This window comes from Hirundo rustica, chromosome 5 (assembly GCF_015227805.2).
Source record: "Hirundo rustica isolate bHirRus1 chromosome 5, bHirRus1.pri.v3, whole genome shotgun sequence".
Lineage (NCBI taxonomy): Eukaryota > Metazoa > Chordata > Aves > Passeriformes > Hirundinidae > Hirundo > Hirundo rustica.
Window position 1 is genome coordinate 23264159 of NC_053454.1, and position 14887 is coordinate 23279045.

The window sequence follows — 14887 nt, forward strand, 5'->3', positions numbered from 1 at the left end:
TCCTAGTAAGAGATACTATTCTGCCTGCAATAATAATGGTTCTTTTTAGACACTGAGAATCAGACCTGTGTGTATAGTCCGTAAAGGACCAGTGATTATAAAGCACTGGCCTTTTTGAAACAAGTAACCAATCTTTGCATGTGCATTGATGAAAACAAATAATGTAGGGAAAACTCTTATAAATACTCCTCTATGTTGTATAAGATGATAGATGTATAGAAATATGGATTATACACGGAAATATGTATTTGCAAGATTAGAGCCTGAAAAAGAAAATAAATTCTTTTGAAAACCCTAAAAGGAAGGGAAAAGTGTATTCTAGTGAAAGAAAATGTCATGATTTGAAATATACCCCCTCTAGCCACCCCCTGGGCTATAGCTAGCTCAGTTGTTCAGGGGTTTTAGGAAAATATATTTCATAGAGACTGAATAAAGATTTCGAAAGAGTGGCTCTCACCCCCAGCTTCCGTCCAAGCTTTATTCTCAATGTGATGTTCCAGGAGGCCGAGGAGAGAGAGAGCGAACAGGAAGAGACGGGGGTTTATCTAGCTTTGGGCCAAGGAAAGATATTGGCCCTGAGCCAATAGGGTCAGGAGTAGGTAAGATAGTGAAGAAGGGTTCAACTACATGGCACAGGCTTCAGGGGGGCTCTGAGGGGAAAAACCATTCCTCAGAGGAACACAACAATGATTCAGTACAAACTTTGTTTTTTGCAGAGGCAGCAGGATTGTGACGTTCACTTACACAGTCAGTAACTGGAAAAATGCCCGATTCTGAAAGTAATTTGGTGCCTTCACATGAGGATGTTATAAATGGTACTTCAGTTTTGAGTAAAATGAAAATTTCAGATGAAAAGAGATCTGTTGCAAAAAAACCAGTGACTCGGATTGAGAAGCATGGCTATCCTGACTCCATATACATAAATGCAGCTAAGATTTTTCAAGGCATTCGTCCTGAAAAGAGTAATGATAGAAACCCAGTGCAGTATGGTGATAACTCAGAATCTCCCATGATGGCTTTTAAAGATGAGCATTCCAGACGTCTATCTTATGAACTGGCTTTCAATACTCTAAAATGTAAGTACAAAACTTACCCAAGAACTGCCAACAGAAATGAAGCAGCTGAGAAAATGTGGAAAAACAAATGTTCAGTGTCTGCCTGACAGCAGTCATCTGGGGAAGTTTTTGTTAAGCTTCAGGTTATTAAAGAGTCACAGATTCACAGAATATTCTGAATTGGAGGGCATCTACAAGGATCATACAGAATGGCCCATAAGGGGATTGAACCCAGAACCTTGGTGTTACTAGCACCCTGCTCTGACCAACTGAGTTCATCTTCGAGGTTATTTTCAGGTCCTAAATATGGATGGATATATACATTTATTAGACTACTCATATCCCTCAAATATTAAAATATGGCTGTTATTAGCATTTGTGAAATCAAACATTTAAAGCCTATTCTTTTTCATGTAAATGAATGACGTAGGATTGCTGCTGTTGGTGATTGAATTTGCCCTCAATTTTCATGATGTTTAAAATTACAGTTTAGTGATTTACAAGGTCACTAAACTTCCATAGAGTCTCGTAGAGAGTGGCATAACTTGTCAACATTTTCTCCTTTTTACAGATCAAGGTCTTCTTGAAGAAATATTGTTAGATAGTAAGACTTACCCATCCCACTCAATAGTAAGTGAACATTTTTGTGAGGCATTTTTATTTTCCGTATTGATGTCATTAATATCTTTTCTGAGGATTCTACAACATTCTTCAAAACAACCTTTGTTGTTTTGAGCTACATGACAGCCTTAGACTGAAGTATTCCTGACCTTTTTACATAGTTGTCTAAAGCATCCATCTCCAAGGTCTGTTGTGAGATTCTCTTACAACTGATTGCTGGGAGTCCAAACCTTCAAAGGAAGAAGTTGGGAGAACGAGCCATGAACTTTGCTGCAGCACAGTACTTGCTCAGTGATATTGTCCATGTCCATGTGCTTTCCTTCTCAGCTGTGTCCCTGTGTGAGCATGGGAAAAAAAAAAAACCAAAAAAACCAAACATTCCTATCCTTGGGAGTTGGAGAAAACAGAGTGAATCCCATCAGAGAAAAGAATGCATTGAGCCCATGGTTCATTTCCTGGGCAAACTGTACTCTATGCAAATACTGTACTGGCTAAAACTGGTCCAATTTACTCTTTCAACATGCTTTGCTGCTTTGACATGAGAAGAAATTTTAGAGCTGGCAGAATATTCTTGCTGTTCCTTCCAGTTTTGTCTTTGGTGCCTTTGAAAATTGAAAGATAAACTTGAGCTGATACTGTTTGTGGAGGTTGATACAAGCAGGCAAATGATCTAACACCTTTATCTTTGGTTTGTTTTTGTAAGAAAGTAAGACTTTCACAATAACATTTTGTGTTTGGTGGTATTTCCCTAATAACTTGAGTTTTCCAACTAATTTTGGTCATGTTTGTGAGAAGGTGAGAATTTTAGAAGGCATAATAGCTGTAAGAATTTCATGTAAAGAGGCAGACAGTAGTAACTGAAGTGCAGTAATTATTGTCCTTAAGTAGGAGATGCTCCCTGGTTTAAACATTTAGACAGAAAGAGGAGGTTTTATATATATCCCAAAAGCAGAAATGTTGTTATAACTGAGCATATAGGATCCTATGTATGGAAGAATCCCACAAGAGAGGAATTGATAGACAAGAAGTTTTTGTTAGCTTAGCTATTTAACAAAATACTTTATGAAGAGAAAAGAATTTCAGTTTCCATTCCGATAACATTAGAAGTTAAGATACAGGATTTTATCTGTGTGCATGGAGAATGTTTTTAATTTTGATAATCTAAATAACTTGTAAGTTACGTATTTGAGTTTTAAAAACATCTTAAAAAAAAAAAAAGTTTTATTATCTCTCCACAAGTAATTATTTTCATATTCTTGCAAGTAAGCATTTAAGGGGTTTTAATGCCTTTTACATGGGAGACTGCTGTTTGATATGGATCTTTTTTCAGAAATAAGGCATGCTTTGGTTCATTTTCACTATCCAGCTGCTTTTCTCTTGCAGCCAGATGAGTTAACCAGCTTGCTTGTTGTGATGCTTTATGACCTACAAGACCGAAAATTTCGAAAACGAAAGATTTTTGCTGAAGAGGAACTTGTAGAAGAAGTTCAGGAAATAGGGCGTTATTTATACAGGTATATCTGCAAAAAGCTATTTTTTGTTGATAAAGGTCAGCAAAAATGAAGATTTGTATAATCACTGCCTTTTAAAGATAATTATTAAACATGTCTTTCACCTTAAAATTTTGAGGGCTTTTTTTTTTTTAATGAGGGCCTAGTTTGGAGGCATACATTCAGATTTATACAGTTATGAAAAATACAGATAAGAAACCATTCTTACGTTGTAGATTATTTTGCAGGCATCTTATTTTGGTATTGTTGAAACTTTCAACAATGAAAGTTGCAAACAACCTTGCATCTGCTATTGTCTGGGGCAGAAAATGTTCTGTAACTGTATTTTCTGTTGCAGCTCACAGAAGGTGTCCCTTTTAGATTTGGTTTCTGAGCAAGATGGTATTGTAACAGAAAGGTTGCATGCTAACAGATGATGAAGACATTTATAAAACTTATTAAACTTGTGACTGTTTTTATAGTTACAGGACCAAACTGGCAGCTGCACTAGCACGATGTCGTATCAAATATGATGCTCTTTCAATTGAATACTTTTTACCAAAAACCATATGGAAGCAGGAACAAAGGGCTTCTGCTTTACCTATCTGTTTTTGGATAAACACACTTAAAATCAGGTAAGGTCTTTAAAGTATCATCTGATATTTATGCTTTTGCATATGAAATTATATAGTTTGCTACATGCTTGTTTTAGAATTTCCAGGTTATATTTTTACCAGTAATTAATAATTCTTACGGGAAACGCTGCTTAGTCCAGTGCCATTGTTTCTTTTTTTTTTTTGTAGTTTTTATATATTGCAGTATTGATATTTATGTTTTGAAACAGTTCAAAACAGAAACAGTGTTTTGAAAGAGTTCTTCTTACTATTCTGTTGCTTGTGTGGGTCTTCACCAAATAAATGAGGAAATAAAGTTAGGAAAAAAATATTGGTGAATTAACTTGGTGACAGAAAATAAAAGAAAATGTCTTTAAAAGCAGGTGTATTAGTGTAAACCATAATCTTGGCAAAGGGTGCTAAGGCGCTGTTTATTCTGAAAGGATAGTGTAAACTTGAAATTAAAATACACTTTTAAAAATACTTACATTCTGTAGGCTACTATATATGTAACACTGATGTTGCCAGCACTGTACTAACTGATACATGAACCATACCAGATTATCCTGTTATCTGTTTTGTTAGACAGGTAATCCATTTTATAACTTTTTCAAGAATTTTGTTCTTGTCTTGGACCAATGTTCAGTGCTTAGGTTATAGGCTCTTCAAGATAATATTACCTTACTTTGGGTGTGCCTTTAGAATCCTTAAATAGGAAATAAATAAAAGCTGCTCCATTCATCCCATTTTTAATGTACTGTATTAACTTATGGCACTGCCTGAAATAGCATTTCAGCAAACACCTCTTGCTATATATATCATTAAATCTTTATGATATCTGAATTGCTAACCTCAGCAGTTTTGCCTTCATTACATTTATACAAGGATTCTTTCAGTATCAGCCATTAAAATTATTGGTGAGTTGGGCTAGACTGAAAGCAATTGAAAGAACTAAAACATTCCAGCAGTAAATTTACTACAGTGTCTCCTGAGCACATGGACACTTCTGTTTTGATGCTTTGAATCATCCTCTGGAGACACATACCTCTTTTTAAATTAATTGTATCAGACTTGTTAACTTGATTGTTTCAAACCAGAACTTACATGTCTAAAGTAGAGTAAGTTTCCCTCCTGCATTAGACAGTATGTATTTTATACCTATATATGTACACACATGTATACACTCACAATAACAGAAGTAAAAAATTCTAATAAATGTGAACTATGTTGCTTAAGTAACTCATGTATATTTAATGGTCAGAGTTGTACGTTAACAGCCTTGAAGATGTTATCAGAGATTTGGAGATGAAGGGATTCACAAAGGTTGAATCTGTGTCAGACTTTGACCATTATACGTATGCTGTGGACCAACATTGCCATGATGTATTGGTTTTTCCTTCATCTCTGAGAGAAGAACTGCTTAATTTAGATCTTTTTGCAGATTGCAAACTCTTACTGCAGGTGAGTTGATGTTCAGCCTTGAGTCAGATGATCTGCAAATTGAAATAATCGCTTTGCATTAGAAAGGTTGTATATTGTGTGACTATTCTGTTAAATCAGGCTGCAACAAACTCCCATAAGGTTTTGGACATTTGTAATAATTAGGTTACAAATTGATCCACTTACTAAATTTAGCATACAAATGTCAATGCTTATAATTGATAGCTACAATTAAGTAAGTAGAATGTTTAAAATTTAATCTTAGAGCTGTTGAACTAAATATAAAAAGTGGTGAAAAGAGGCAGTCTCACTTCTGAAAATGTGAGGAAAGTTTCAATATAACTTTATATGCTTTTCCCCAGTTAGTAGATAGTGCTATACTATTGTAATATTTCTTCCTCCTTAAATGCGTGTTTGTGATGGAATGATCACACTTCTTTGTATTTTGTGCAAAATGCAAAGTTCCTTGATCTCCATAACCCCCACTGGTCTTTTTCCTGACTTGCCATCATTAGACTCCCCAGTGAGGTTTGGTGAGAGGTTTCTGTTCTAGAGTAGTGGTTTGCAGTAACCATGCAACAACACAACCATGAACTATCTGAACTGTTTGATGATTCTTGAGTGCCTAGTGAAAACATTTCAACCAGCATTTTCACTAGATGTCTGAAAACTTTAGTGTCAAAGTTTATTGCTCAACTTAAAAAGTGACTCAGTATTCAATACTCCATAACTGTTTGTAGATTTTAAATAGAACACTTAGAGAAAAGAACTATAGATGATAGCCCTATCGACAGTGGGAACAAATTCTGAGTATTACTACTTAAAAGTATTCAAAATGAGTAAATAAACCCATCAAAACCTCCATCTCTGTGGTGGGGTGTGGTGGTGCTTGAATGCTGTGTGTACATAGACAATGCTGTGAACTTAAAGGCTTAGAACTTTCTTTTTCCCATTCCATATATCATCAGTTTGTCAGATTTGGTGCAAGACCTGGTATCTGTAGTCAATATCTTCACTCCTTGCCTTTTAAATTTGATAAAGTTTTTTCTTAATCACCAGTGGTACAAGAGCATTTACTCTTTTGGAGCTGTCCCTGTGTTTTCTGCATTCCAATCTTCCTCTCTTGTTTGAATTTCAGCAAAATCTTCATATTTGATCTATAGGGGCAACTTTTCTCCTGTAATTATCATCAAGAGCTATGTAAATAGTTTTACATTTCTCTGTTAAGCTGTCTCGGAGGATGAATTCTGCCTGAATTGTGGCCTATGTTTGTCTTTTCTGGAACAAACTGTTGCTAGGGGTTCCTCCTCACAGGGATGATATGTACTTTGCTTTCACCTATAGATATTATGCTTTTTTATGTATTATTTAGAATTAAGTAATTTAAATTTATTGAGTGACTGCTTGGTTTTGTAATTTATTTAATTCTGTTTTAGCAGATATCCCTGATTAGTTTTTTCCCTCCCTTCTCTCCCATTTCCTATGAAAACAATGAAATACTTTCCTAATTTGAAAAAGAAGGTTGGCATTCACAGAAACCAAAGCAGTTGATCTTACTTAATTTTTGTGTCATTGTTTTGTAGGATAAGTCTCGCAGCCTTGCTGTACACTCTGCACAGGCGCTGTTGAGTGAAGGTGGTGACATTTTAGTGGCTCACGTAGGTTCCCATCTGACCATTGCCCATTTGTCAGCGCTGACAAACCACAGCACATCCACAATTTTTGTTTGTGGCGTGAAATCTTCGGCAAAAGAAGAAGAACTGAGGAACCGTTTCAGTCCTATGGGATGTGAAAGTAGGTGATAAAACAGTTGGTATTCAAAAAGTATTGTAATACAGATGTTTCTGATATCTGTAAATATGGACTAATTCTGTCAGAACTCAGAGATCCCTTCTTTAGAGGCTTGGGGATGGCAGTAGCAACTTTTTTGTCACAAGGTGAGCTATTAGCTCTTCAGCTACAGTCAAGTTAATTGCAGCCTAACGGTATCACAGATGCAAGCTCCGGAAATATTGGTGAATTTTTCCATAGAAGTAGCTACTAAGTAGCAGTTGGTGTAGCTGGTAGCGGGGAACTTTTGGTGTTTTGGTTGTTGCTTTCAGCCTGATTTCCAGCTGTTTGATAGTGTTAGTCCAAAACACAAGCACTTGTTCAGTTTACCTGGAGGACACAACCAGGACAGAATGCAGCATGACTGCAACCCCATTAACTGTCTTTTCAGTGGAAGGTGCAGCCCTTCAATCTGTTTGAAGTCCATAGGCCATGTTTTGGAGGATCTGAATCTAGCAGGCTCTAGCTCTGTCGAATTCTGTGTAATACCAGTCTCTTCACCTGTATCACCTGTAGGCAGGATTGCTCTCAGTCTACAAGTGTTGAGTGTTCCCTGTTTTTCAGATATTCAGTTGTTACATGATGACTTTACTGAGCTTGAACCAAAAGACTCAAGACTTGAAAAGGCAAAAGTTATTTTGCTGATACCACAATGCTCTGGACTGGGTGCTGGCAATCCAATGGAGCTTATTTTAAGTGAAGACAGAGGTAACTTTTGATACAATATCTATCTCATGCTTTCTGGTAGAAATAGATCCTAGTATTGTGGTCTAGGTAGTGTAGGTGCTTCAGTAAATTGTATAATTTTATTAAAGGAACCTTTCTTATCTTAATTACCATAAAATATAAAAATTAACCTGCGTAATTCTGTGACTGCTTCAGGTTGATAGTATGAAAGTTTGAGGGTGATTCTGGGGAGCAGTGTGTATAGCTTTTTTTTTTTTTTTAAGTAAAAAGACTATAGGCAGAAAATTTATTTCAAGATACCAACATGGATATAATTTTCTATTTGATTACATTCCTTTATTGACTGTTTGTATAAGTCCTTTCACTCTACAATTTTCATTAACTAGAAGCAAGTAAGAGGCACCAGCAATTACAGGTAAAGAAGTAAGGCAAATAAATCAGGCACTCCTTGGTATTCTAATTTGTAAAACCTATCTTCCCACTGCACCAGTAACAACCAGGTCTACTTCTGCAAACAACTGAGTTTTCAGACACTAATACAAATTGCAAGACTAAATATACGACTCTCTGCTTTTAGATGCAGGATTGCTACGAGACCTTCTCCAGGGGTTTGTGTCTGAGGATAAACTCAGTATTCTTGCTGAGAGGCAGCTTAATGAGTTGATTCATGCACTGAAATGTAAGTAGGCTACTGTCCCAATCTCTGGGAACACGTTGCACTATCAATTCCATATATTATCACCAGTTATAATATAGTTAAAAATACACCAATTACTCTATTAATTAACAATAAACATGTAACCAAACCCCCTGAATGACAGTCTCCTCCAGTGTGAGGGTGTTTCTGTGTCCTGGTGTCCACCACACATTAATACAATACTCTTCAGCATTGTGTAGAGAACTGGCTTATGGCTTAGTTATACTCTGCTTTGGAAATTCTACAAATGTAGTCTCCCTCCATCTGCATGCTGCCACTTTCTTCCTCTCTCCTTTGGTAACTCTCCTTTGGTAACTCTCCTTTGGTGTGAAAAGACTGGAGACAGCTTTGACTTTGTGCTGAAATCTGAAAATATTTGAAAATACTTGAATTACTTAAAAACACTAGAAATCAGGAGGTAAAAGTGACATTATTTTTATGATGCTTTTAATCCTTATCAAACCACTGTCTGTATGAAGAATCCAAAGAGTAAAAAAAGTTGTGTTTTGTTTTGTAGTTAAGAAAGTACAAGCTATTGTTTACTGCACTTGTTCAATTTACCCAGAAGAAAATGAACTTGTAGTGAAAAAAGCACTGGAATCAGGAGTGGAGGGAGAAAAAGTACAACGATACAGGTACAGAACGAGTTGTTGTATCTGTGGAAAAATTAAAGTATGACTTTAAATTGTAGCATAATTCTTATCCTAGACTGATACGTATTTTGCATGAAATTAAAATAGCTTTTGCTGCCTGTCATGACATTTTTTTCTGTTTATGAGAGTTCTTAGCAGTATTCTACTGAGTTTTTCATCTAATATTTTTGTTCATCTGAAATTAAGATGGGAGGAAAGCATCACTGGTTGGAAATAACATTCTACAGATAGAGCTATTGCTATTGTTGTATTAATATTCAGAGAATGAAAGAAACTTGCTAGCATGCACTCTGCTTCTGATATAGAATGATCAGTTTCAAAGGAAAAAGAAATTAAATCTTGAATTGTAAGAATAATACATAAGAATAAGAACCATTTCCTGTAGGATTGCTCATTGCTGTATTTAGATGAACGACCGCTGGGAAGGACAGGTTACAGTACGAGATCATCCTGTGCAATCATGGCAAATGCAAATATATATGAAAAAAGTATGTATGCTGTATGCTTCATATGTAGTTATAACCTGTTAGCTGTCACCCCTGTCAGCCAGAGGAATTGTTAAAAGACTGATGGATGTTTTCTGGAATTTTTTTTCAGTCACATAAATGCAAACAGTCAGCACTCACTTGCACATAGATAAAATAGTGGATTACAGGATGCAGGTTTAAAGGAGTTTATGTTATAAAAAGCACAGAAGAGTAATACTATGTTTTTAGATTTTATATTACCTTAGATGATGTTAATTGTCTGGCTATCAAGGGGAAATATACTGTGGCTCAAGATATTCAGTGTAACTAAATTTTGCATGATTAAAATGGTAGCTATTTACTGAGGCCAGTCCAAAGAAGGTTTAAAAGTAGCATGTTATTCATAAGGCACAGTGCAACAAATGAAATTCACTGATAGAAAATAGCTGCCTGCCTGATTTATTTTTACGGTAAGTGGGATGAAATCAGGGTATGTCTTGCTCATGATGGTCTGTTAGACCAAAAGCATTTATTGCCTCTTGCTTATGTTTTCCTTTGGAATTTGAAATTTTCTGGAGTCTGTCTTGACCTCTGTGCAGCTCTATGGGGAGAACTTGGGAGACCTTGGAATGTAATGGTCTCTAAATTACTGAACATAAATAATACGTAAATTCATAGCATATAAAATAATCTTTATTTTAAAAAAGTTCCTGGAGCTTTAATTATTTTTTTAAAAATCTCCCTTGTGAAGAACACTTCCCCTCCCCACAAAGCCAACCCAAAATCTGTTCACTGTTTTGCAGAAGCATCATGAATGTTGTCAAACCACCAAATCATACTTACATTTTTAAAAAGGCAATCTTGGATGGTAAGAAAAGGACAATAAAATTTCATTAGGATTTTTTCAGACCTGAGCAAATTTATGACTGAAGATTGATTGAGCTCCATAAATGACTTTCAGTTTCAGTTCCTCCTTCACTGTCATGCAGTATCTTGGATGTTTCATCGTAGTCCTTGCTACAATAATATAGCTACTGGTGACCAGCATGAACAGAGCAGTAATAAAACACCATAAATAAAATATATAGAGTGATTATGCTTAAGATGAAAGCTCAAGCTATTTAAGATGCATGTACTACTTACAAAAATTTTACACTTTTCTTAGAATTAATTAGAGAACTTACTTGACTAAAACAGTGCAGTACAGAATGAAAGGCTGTTGCAGAGTCACTAGCCTCCATGTTCACAGCAGTATCTTTGAGAGACAAGTCATAATAAAACATCTTGTATGATCATAAAAGATCTACTGAGTATTAATTCTCTTTTCCAAGAAAATTGATGCCTTTCAGGAAACTCTTAAATTTTGCTTATGTGCATTTTATCTTTTGGAATTACTCTGCAGTACTGAAGTGGTGCCAAACAAAATAAAGCTCTGTTGGAGTTTGGGGTCACAAAGCCGGTCTTAGGGCTGTGCAGTTTTAAGGGTGATTTCAAACGTGTTTGCATGGGTTAACCTGAACTTACCTTTAGGATATGAGAGTTTATAGCAACAGCTTTACCTAAAGTTAAGAGTACACATGGTGAACAGCTGTGTATAGAGAGGAGTCTAAACCACTCATGCATTTTGCTTGGGCTTATCAAATTTGAATTAATTTCTGCATCATTTTTTAGGGTCTTTGAAGGAATTCCTGGTGAACAGTAACTTGTATACATCAATAAAAGATTTACCACTGTTTTTTTTGGTGTTTTTTTTTTTTTTTGTTTTTTTTTTTTTTTAACATTGAATAAGCTGATCTAAAATCAAAAATCTGTTTCATAAGACATAAGAGTTTTATTTAGTAATGCGAGGAGGATGTGAGCCTTGTAGCTTGTTTTATCAGGTTCCACGGAACGTAGAAAAAAAATCCAGATCATGGTGAGAATTTGGAAACAAACAGTTTTGCAGACTTCCCATTAAAAGTGAACTAGTCTGCCAAATCAGGATATTGCTTTCAAATATTGAATACATTTCTCTGTAACCATCTTTGAATAAAGTTCTGTAACAAGAGGGTTAGTGGAGCATTAAGGAGTAGGACTCTATCTTCCAGTCCTCAGTGAGGAAGAGGGGGTTATAATTACAAAAGGACATTTTGATATGTTTTTCTGTACTGAGACAGCTTAGTACTGGTTTGCCAGCCTTATGAGCCAAGTCCTTGAGACTGCTTTATAACAACCAGGCATTTCTGGAATACAAGGAGAATACAAGAAGAGGCTAGGTCTTCCCTCTTCCCTCCCCACTGATGCACTGCAAAACTGTAAAATTGGAACATAGTTTTCATTGTCTGATTAGATATTTATTATCTGGTGATTAATATACTTAATATTGGTAAAAGAAAGGAATTACTAAAAAAAAGTAAAAAATCCAATTAATTCCAAAAAGATGAATTCTCATGCCTTTCTTGAATTGCAGTTTTTTAAAATTACAGTAAAGCTATGTTATTGAAAGACCTAATTTGAAGATTACTCTTAATGTATCGTTGTTTGTTTCCTTTTATATTCTTAAATATTATTTTCTGGCTTTCCATTTCTTTTTTACAGGCTTATTCCTTCTGTTTTTTCTACTTGCTCCAATTCAGAGTCTTCCACTGAAATGTTTTTCAAAATGGAGCCATCAGAAATTTCCAGTGGTTGCTTCCTAGCTGTTCTAGAGAGAGAGGTAAGATAGGAAAATAACCATTTAAAATCATTTCACCACAGATGAGCACTGCAATTTTCCACAGAATTAACAAAACAGAACATCTGAAATAAAATTCCTGGCTGCTCTTTAGTTGTCTTAAGACCAAAAGGTGAGTTGAAATGTGCCACTTCTGGAGTTTTATGCAGAGCACAGCTTTAAAAGATGTGCCTGTTCTTCTGGAGCTGTTCATGATCAGAGCAGGCCCTTGATCCAATTTAGTGCCAGCCAATATCTAGAGGAAATATATTGCTGTTATCACACTTTGGAATGAAATACACAGCTTGATCATGATAAATGGTATCTAGTAAATGTATCACCAAGATTTTCCAGTAACCAAGCAGCTGAAATCTTAATCCCTATGGGTGACACTATTATAATTTGAATAAAATAGATATGAATATGTTTCCTTCCCAAACTAAGGCATATGCAAATCTGGCTTGAAAGGCAGGGGGCTTTTGCTGAGTAAATGGAAAAGTCTTGGCATGATTCCTGAGGAAAGGCCTTAAAGGGCTAGTTTGCATCTCTGAGCATCAACATTTTCCTCTTCTCTCTTAGAAAAATACACATTTCTTCCACCAAAAGTGGAAGGGCTGTGGGGAAGAACTAATCAAAATTTCATTGCCAGTTAAAGATAAGAGATCTTACTTGGTTATTTGTACCATCTTCTGTCCCACTGTGATTACAGTGCTAGAAAGAAGCTTGCCTCCTGGGGGAAGTTAGATTTTGTTAAGAGGAAGAGAATTACATATGAAAAGCCTTTCAAGTTACCTATTATTGACCTCTTTACAATATTAAATATTTTTAACTTGGTCTGAATTTTAGTTAATCATGCTATGTGCATCTCTCTACCATATTGTCTCTCTCCAGAGAAACAAGCACTTTTGTTGCAGGTAGTTAATTCAAGTAATTTCTTTGAGTCAAATTCTACTACAAAGAAGCAATTGCTTCAATGGCCAATTTTTAGGTGATTCAGGAAATGAACATTTTCCACAAAGTAGAAAATATGTACTTATAATTTAAACCAAAATTCCTTCTTTACAGAAACCATCTTCTTGGCTAGTTGTAAATAGTTTCTCCTCCCTCATTTCTCTTTATGTACTTGGATGTTGACCTGGTTCCTCTATTTTTGTAATTATTTCTGATACACACACAGGTAATGGCTGTGTTCTTACAGACTCAGAGCAGGTCAGTGTGCGAGTATGTTGGTTTGGGCTGGGGTGGAGTTAATTTTCCTCACGGTCACTGGTGTGGACCTGTGTTCTGGATTTGTGCTGTGTTGACAACATGGAGATGGTTTTGTTATTGTTGAGCAGGGCTTACACGGAGCCAAGGCCTTTTCTGCTTTTCCTGCTGCGACACTGGTGAGGGGCCTGGGGGTGTGTGGGAGGCTGGGAGGAGACACAGCCAGGACAGGTGACCCCAACTGACCAAAGGGATATTCCAGACCATGTGACATCAATGCTCACTGTGTAAACTGGGGGAAAGGAGGAGGATGGGAGGACATTTGCAGTTATGGCACTTGTCTTCCCCGGGGAACCACAGTCTTTATCCCAACCCAGGAATTCCTTAGCTTTACTCTTCCAGTTCCCGCCCTGAACCTGCTGGTGGGGGAGTGAACGAGTTGCTGTGTGGCTTGGCGACCAGCTGGGGTTAAACACAAGTCAGACACACATTACAGAGCCCAGAATTGAGTTTCCCCTCATTGGGTCATTAGAGAAGAACACCTCTGAAGAGCAAATGCTCCAGTATCTCTTCACACAAGTCAAGTTCTTAATTTTGTGAATAAATAGTTTGGTTAGCATTTATCACATGTGACTTAAGTCCTTCTGCTAGATTCTGCTGTCTCTTTCTCATGGAGTAAGTTCTTAGAAGCTCTGTATTGTGGCTTAGATTCATTGTTGTTTCCTGTGAAATTTTCAGAAAGATACTTCTAAAACAGCTAAAGACATTTTGGCTTCTGCTGTGGCAAAAAGACTACTAGATGGCATTGTTGAAGAAAAACCAAAAGAAGAGGTGAAAAAGCAGAAAGTAAAACAACGTAGACGTAAGGTTACTGCTAGTGAGGGTAAGCCAAAAGCTGCAAAGCTCCTCAACTGCCAAACTGGAGCTAATGTTAAGGCTGAAGTTCCTGTATCCAAAGCAGCCAGTAAGATACAAGAAAATCATGTGCACCAAAAAAAAGCAGTGAGTAACACACCACAGAAGACTGTGCACCAAAAAAAATCAGCCAGTAACACACCACAGAAGACTGTGCACCAAAAAAAATCAGCCAGTAACACACCACAAAAGAATGTGCACCAAAAGAAAGCAGCCAGTAACACACCACAGAAGAATGTGCACCAGAAAAAGTAGTCAATAACATACAACAAAAGAATGTGTGCTAAACGAAAGCAGCCAGTAACATGTCTTAAGCAGTCAGCAGTCAGTAACACACAGCAAAAGAATGTGTCCTGAACAGACAGCCGTGTTGAGCTGAAGAAATCTGTGAACCCTGATTCACACACAGCCCCATCAAAAGTGCTGAAGCCCAAATCTCATCTGTCACCTCTGGGCAAGGCCTATGAGAGACAGACACCTGCTCAAAAGGCATGTGCAGAACAGAACAGAACAGGGTTGT

General features: G+C 36.5%; 1 protein-coding gene across 1 annotated transcript; it reads left to right on the plus strand.

The window, feature by feature from the left end:
- The first annotated feature begins 835 nt into the window (after window positions 1-835).
- Window positions 836-14622, plus strand: NSUN7 (NOP2/Sun RNA methyltransferase family member 7). The gene is made up of 11 exons (XM_040064244.1): window positions 836-1076; window positions 1627-1685; window positions 3060-3190; window positions 3649-3801; window positions 5058-5241; window positions 6804-7014; window positions 7615-7758; window positions 8315-8416; window positions 8952-9069; window positions 12132-12249; window positions 14191-14622. Exons 1-11 carry the CDS (start codon window positions 836-838, stop codon window positions 14620-14622), a joined length of 1893 nt encoding a protein of 630 aa, XP_039920178.1.
- Window positions 14623-14887: the final 265 nt, after the last annotated feature.

Bases quoted from the DNA above. Each gene is read 5' to 3' on its own strand.
- NSUN7 (XM_040064244.1), top strand. From the start codon at position 836: ATGAAAATTTCAGATGAAAAGAGATCTGTTGCAAAAAAACCAGTGACT. The intron at 5,242-6,803 runs GTGAGTTGATGT...ATTGTTTTGTAG, and splicing joins ATTGCAAACTCTTACTGCAG to GATAAGTCTCGCAGCCTTGC. The intron at 8,417-8,951 runs GTAAGTAGGCTA...TTTGTTTTGTAG, and splicing joins GTTGATTCATGCACTGAAAT to TTAAGAAAGTACAAGCTATT.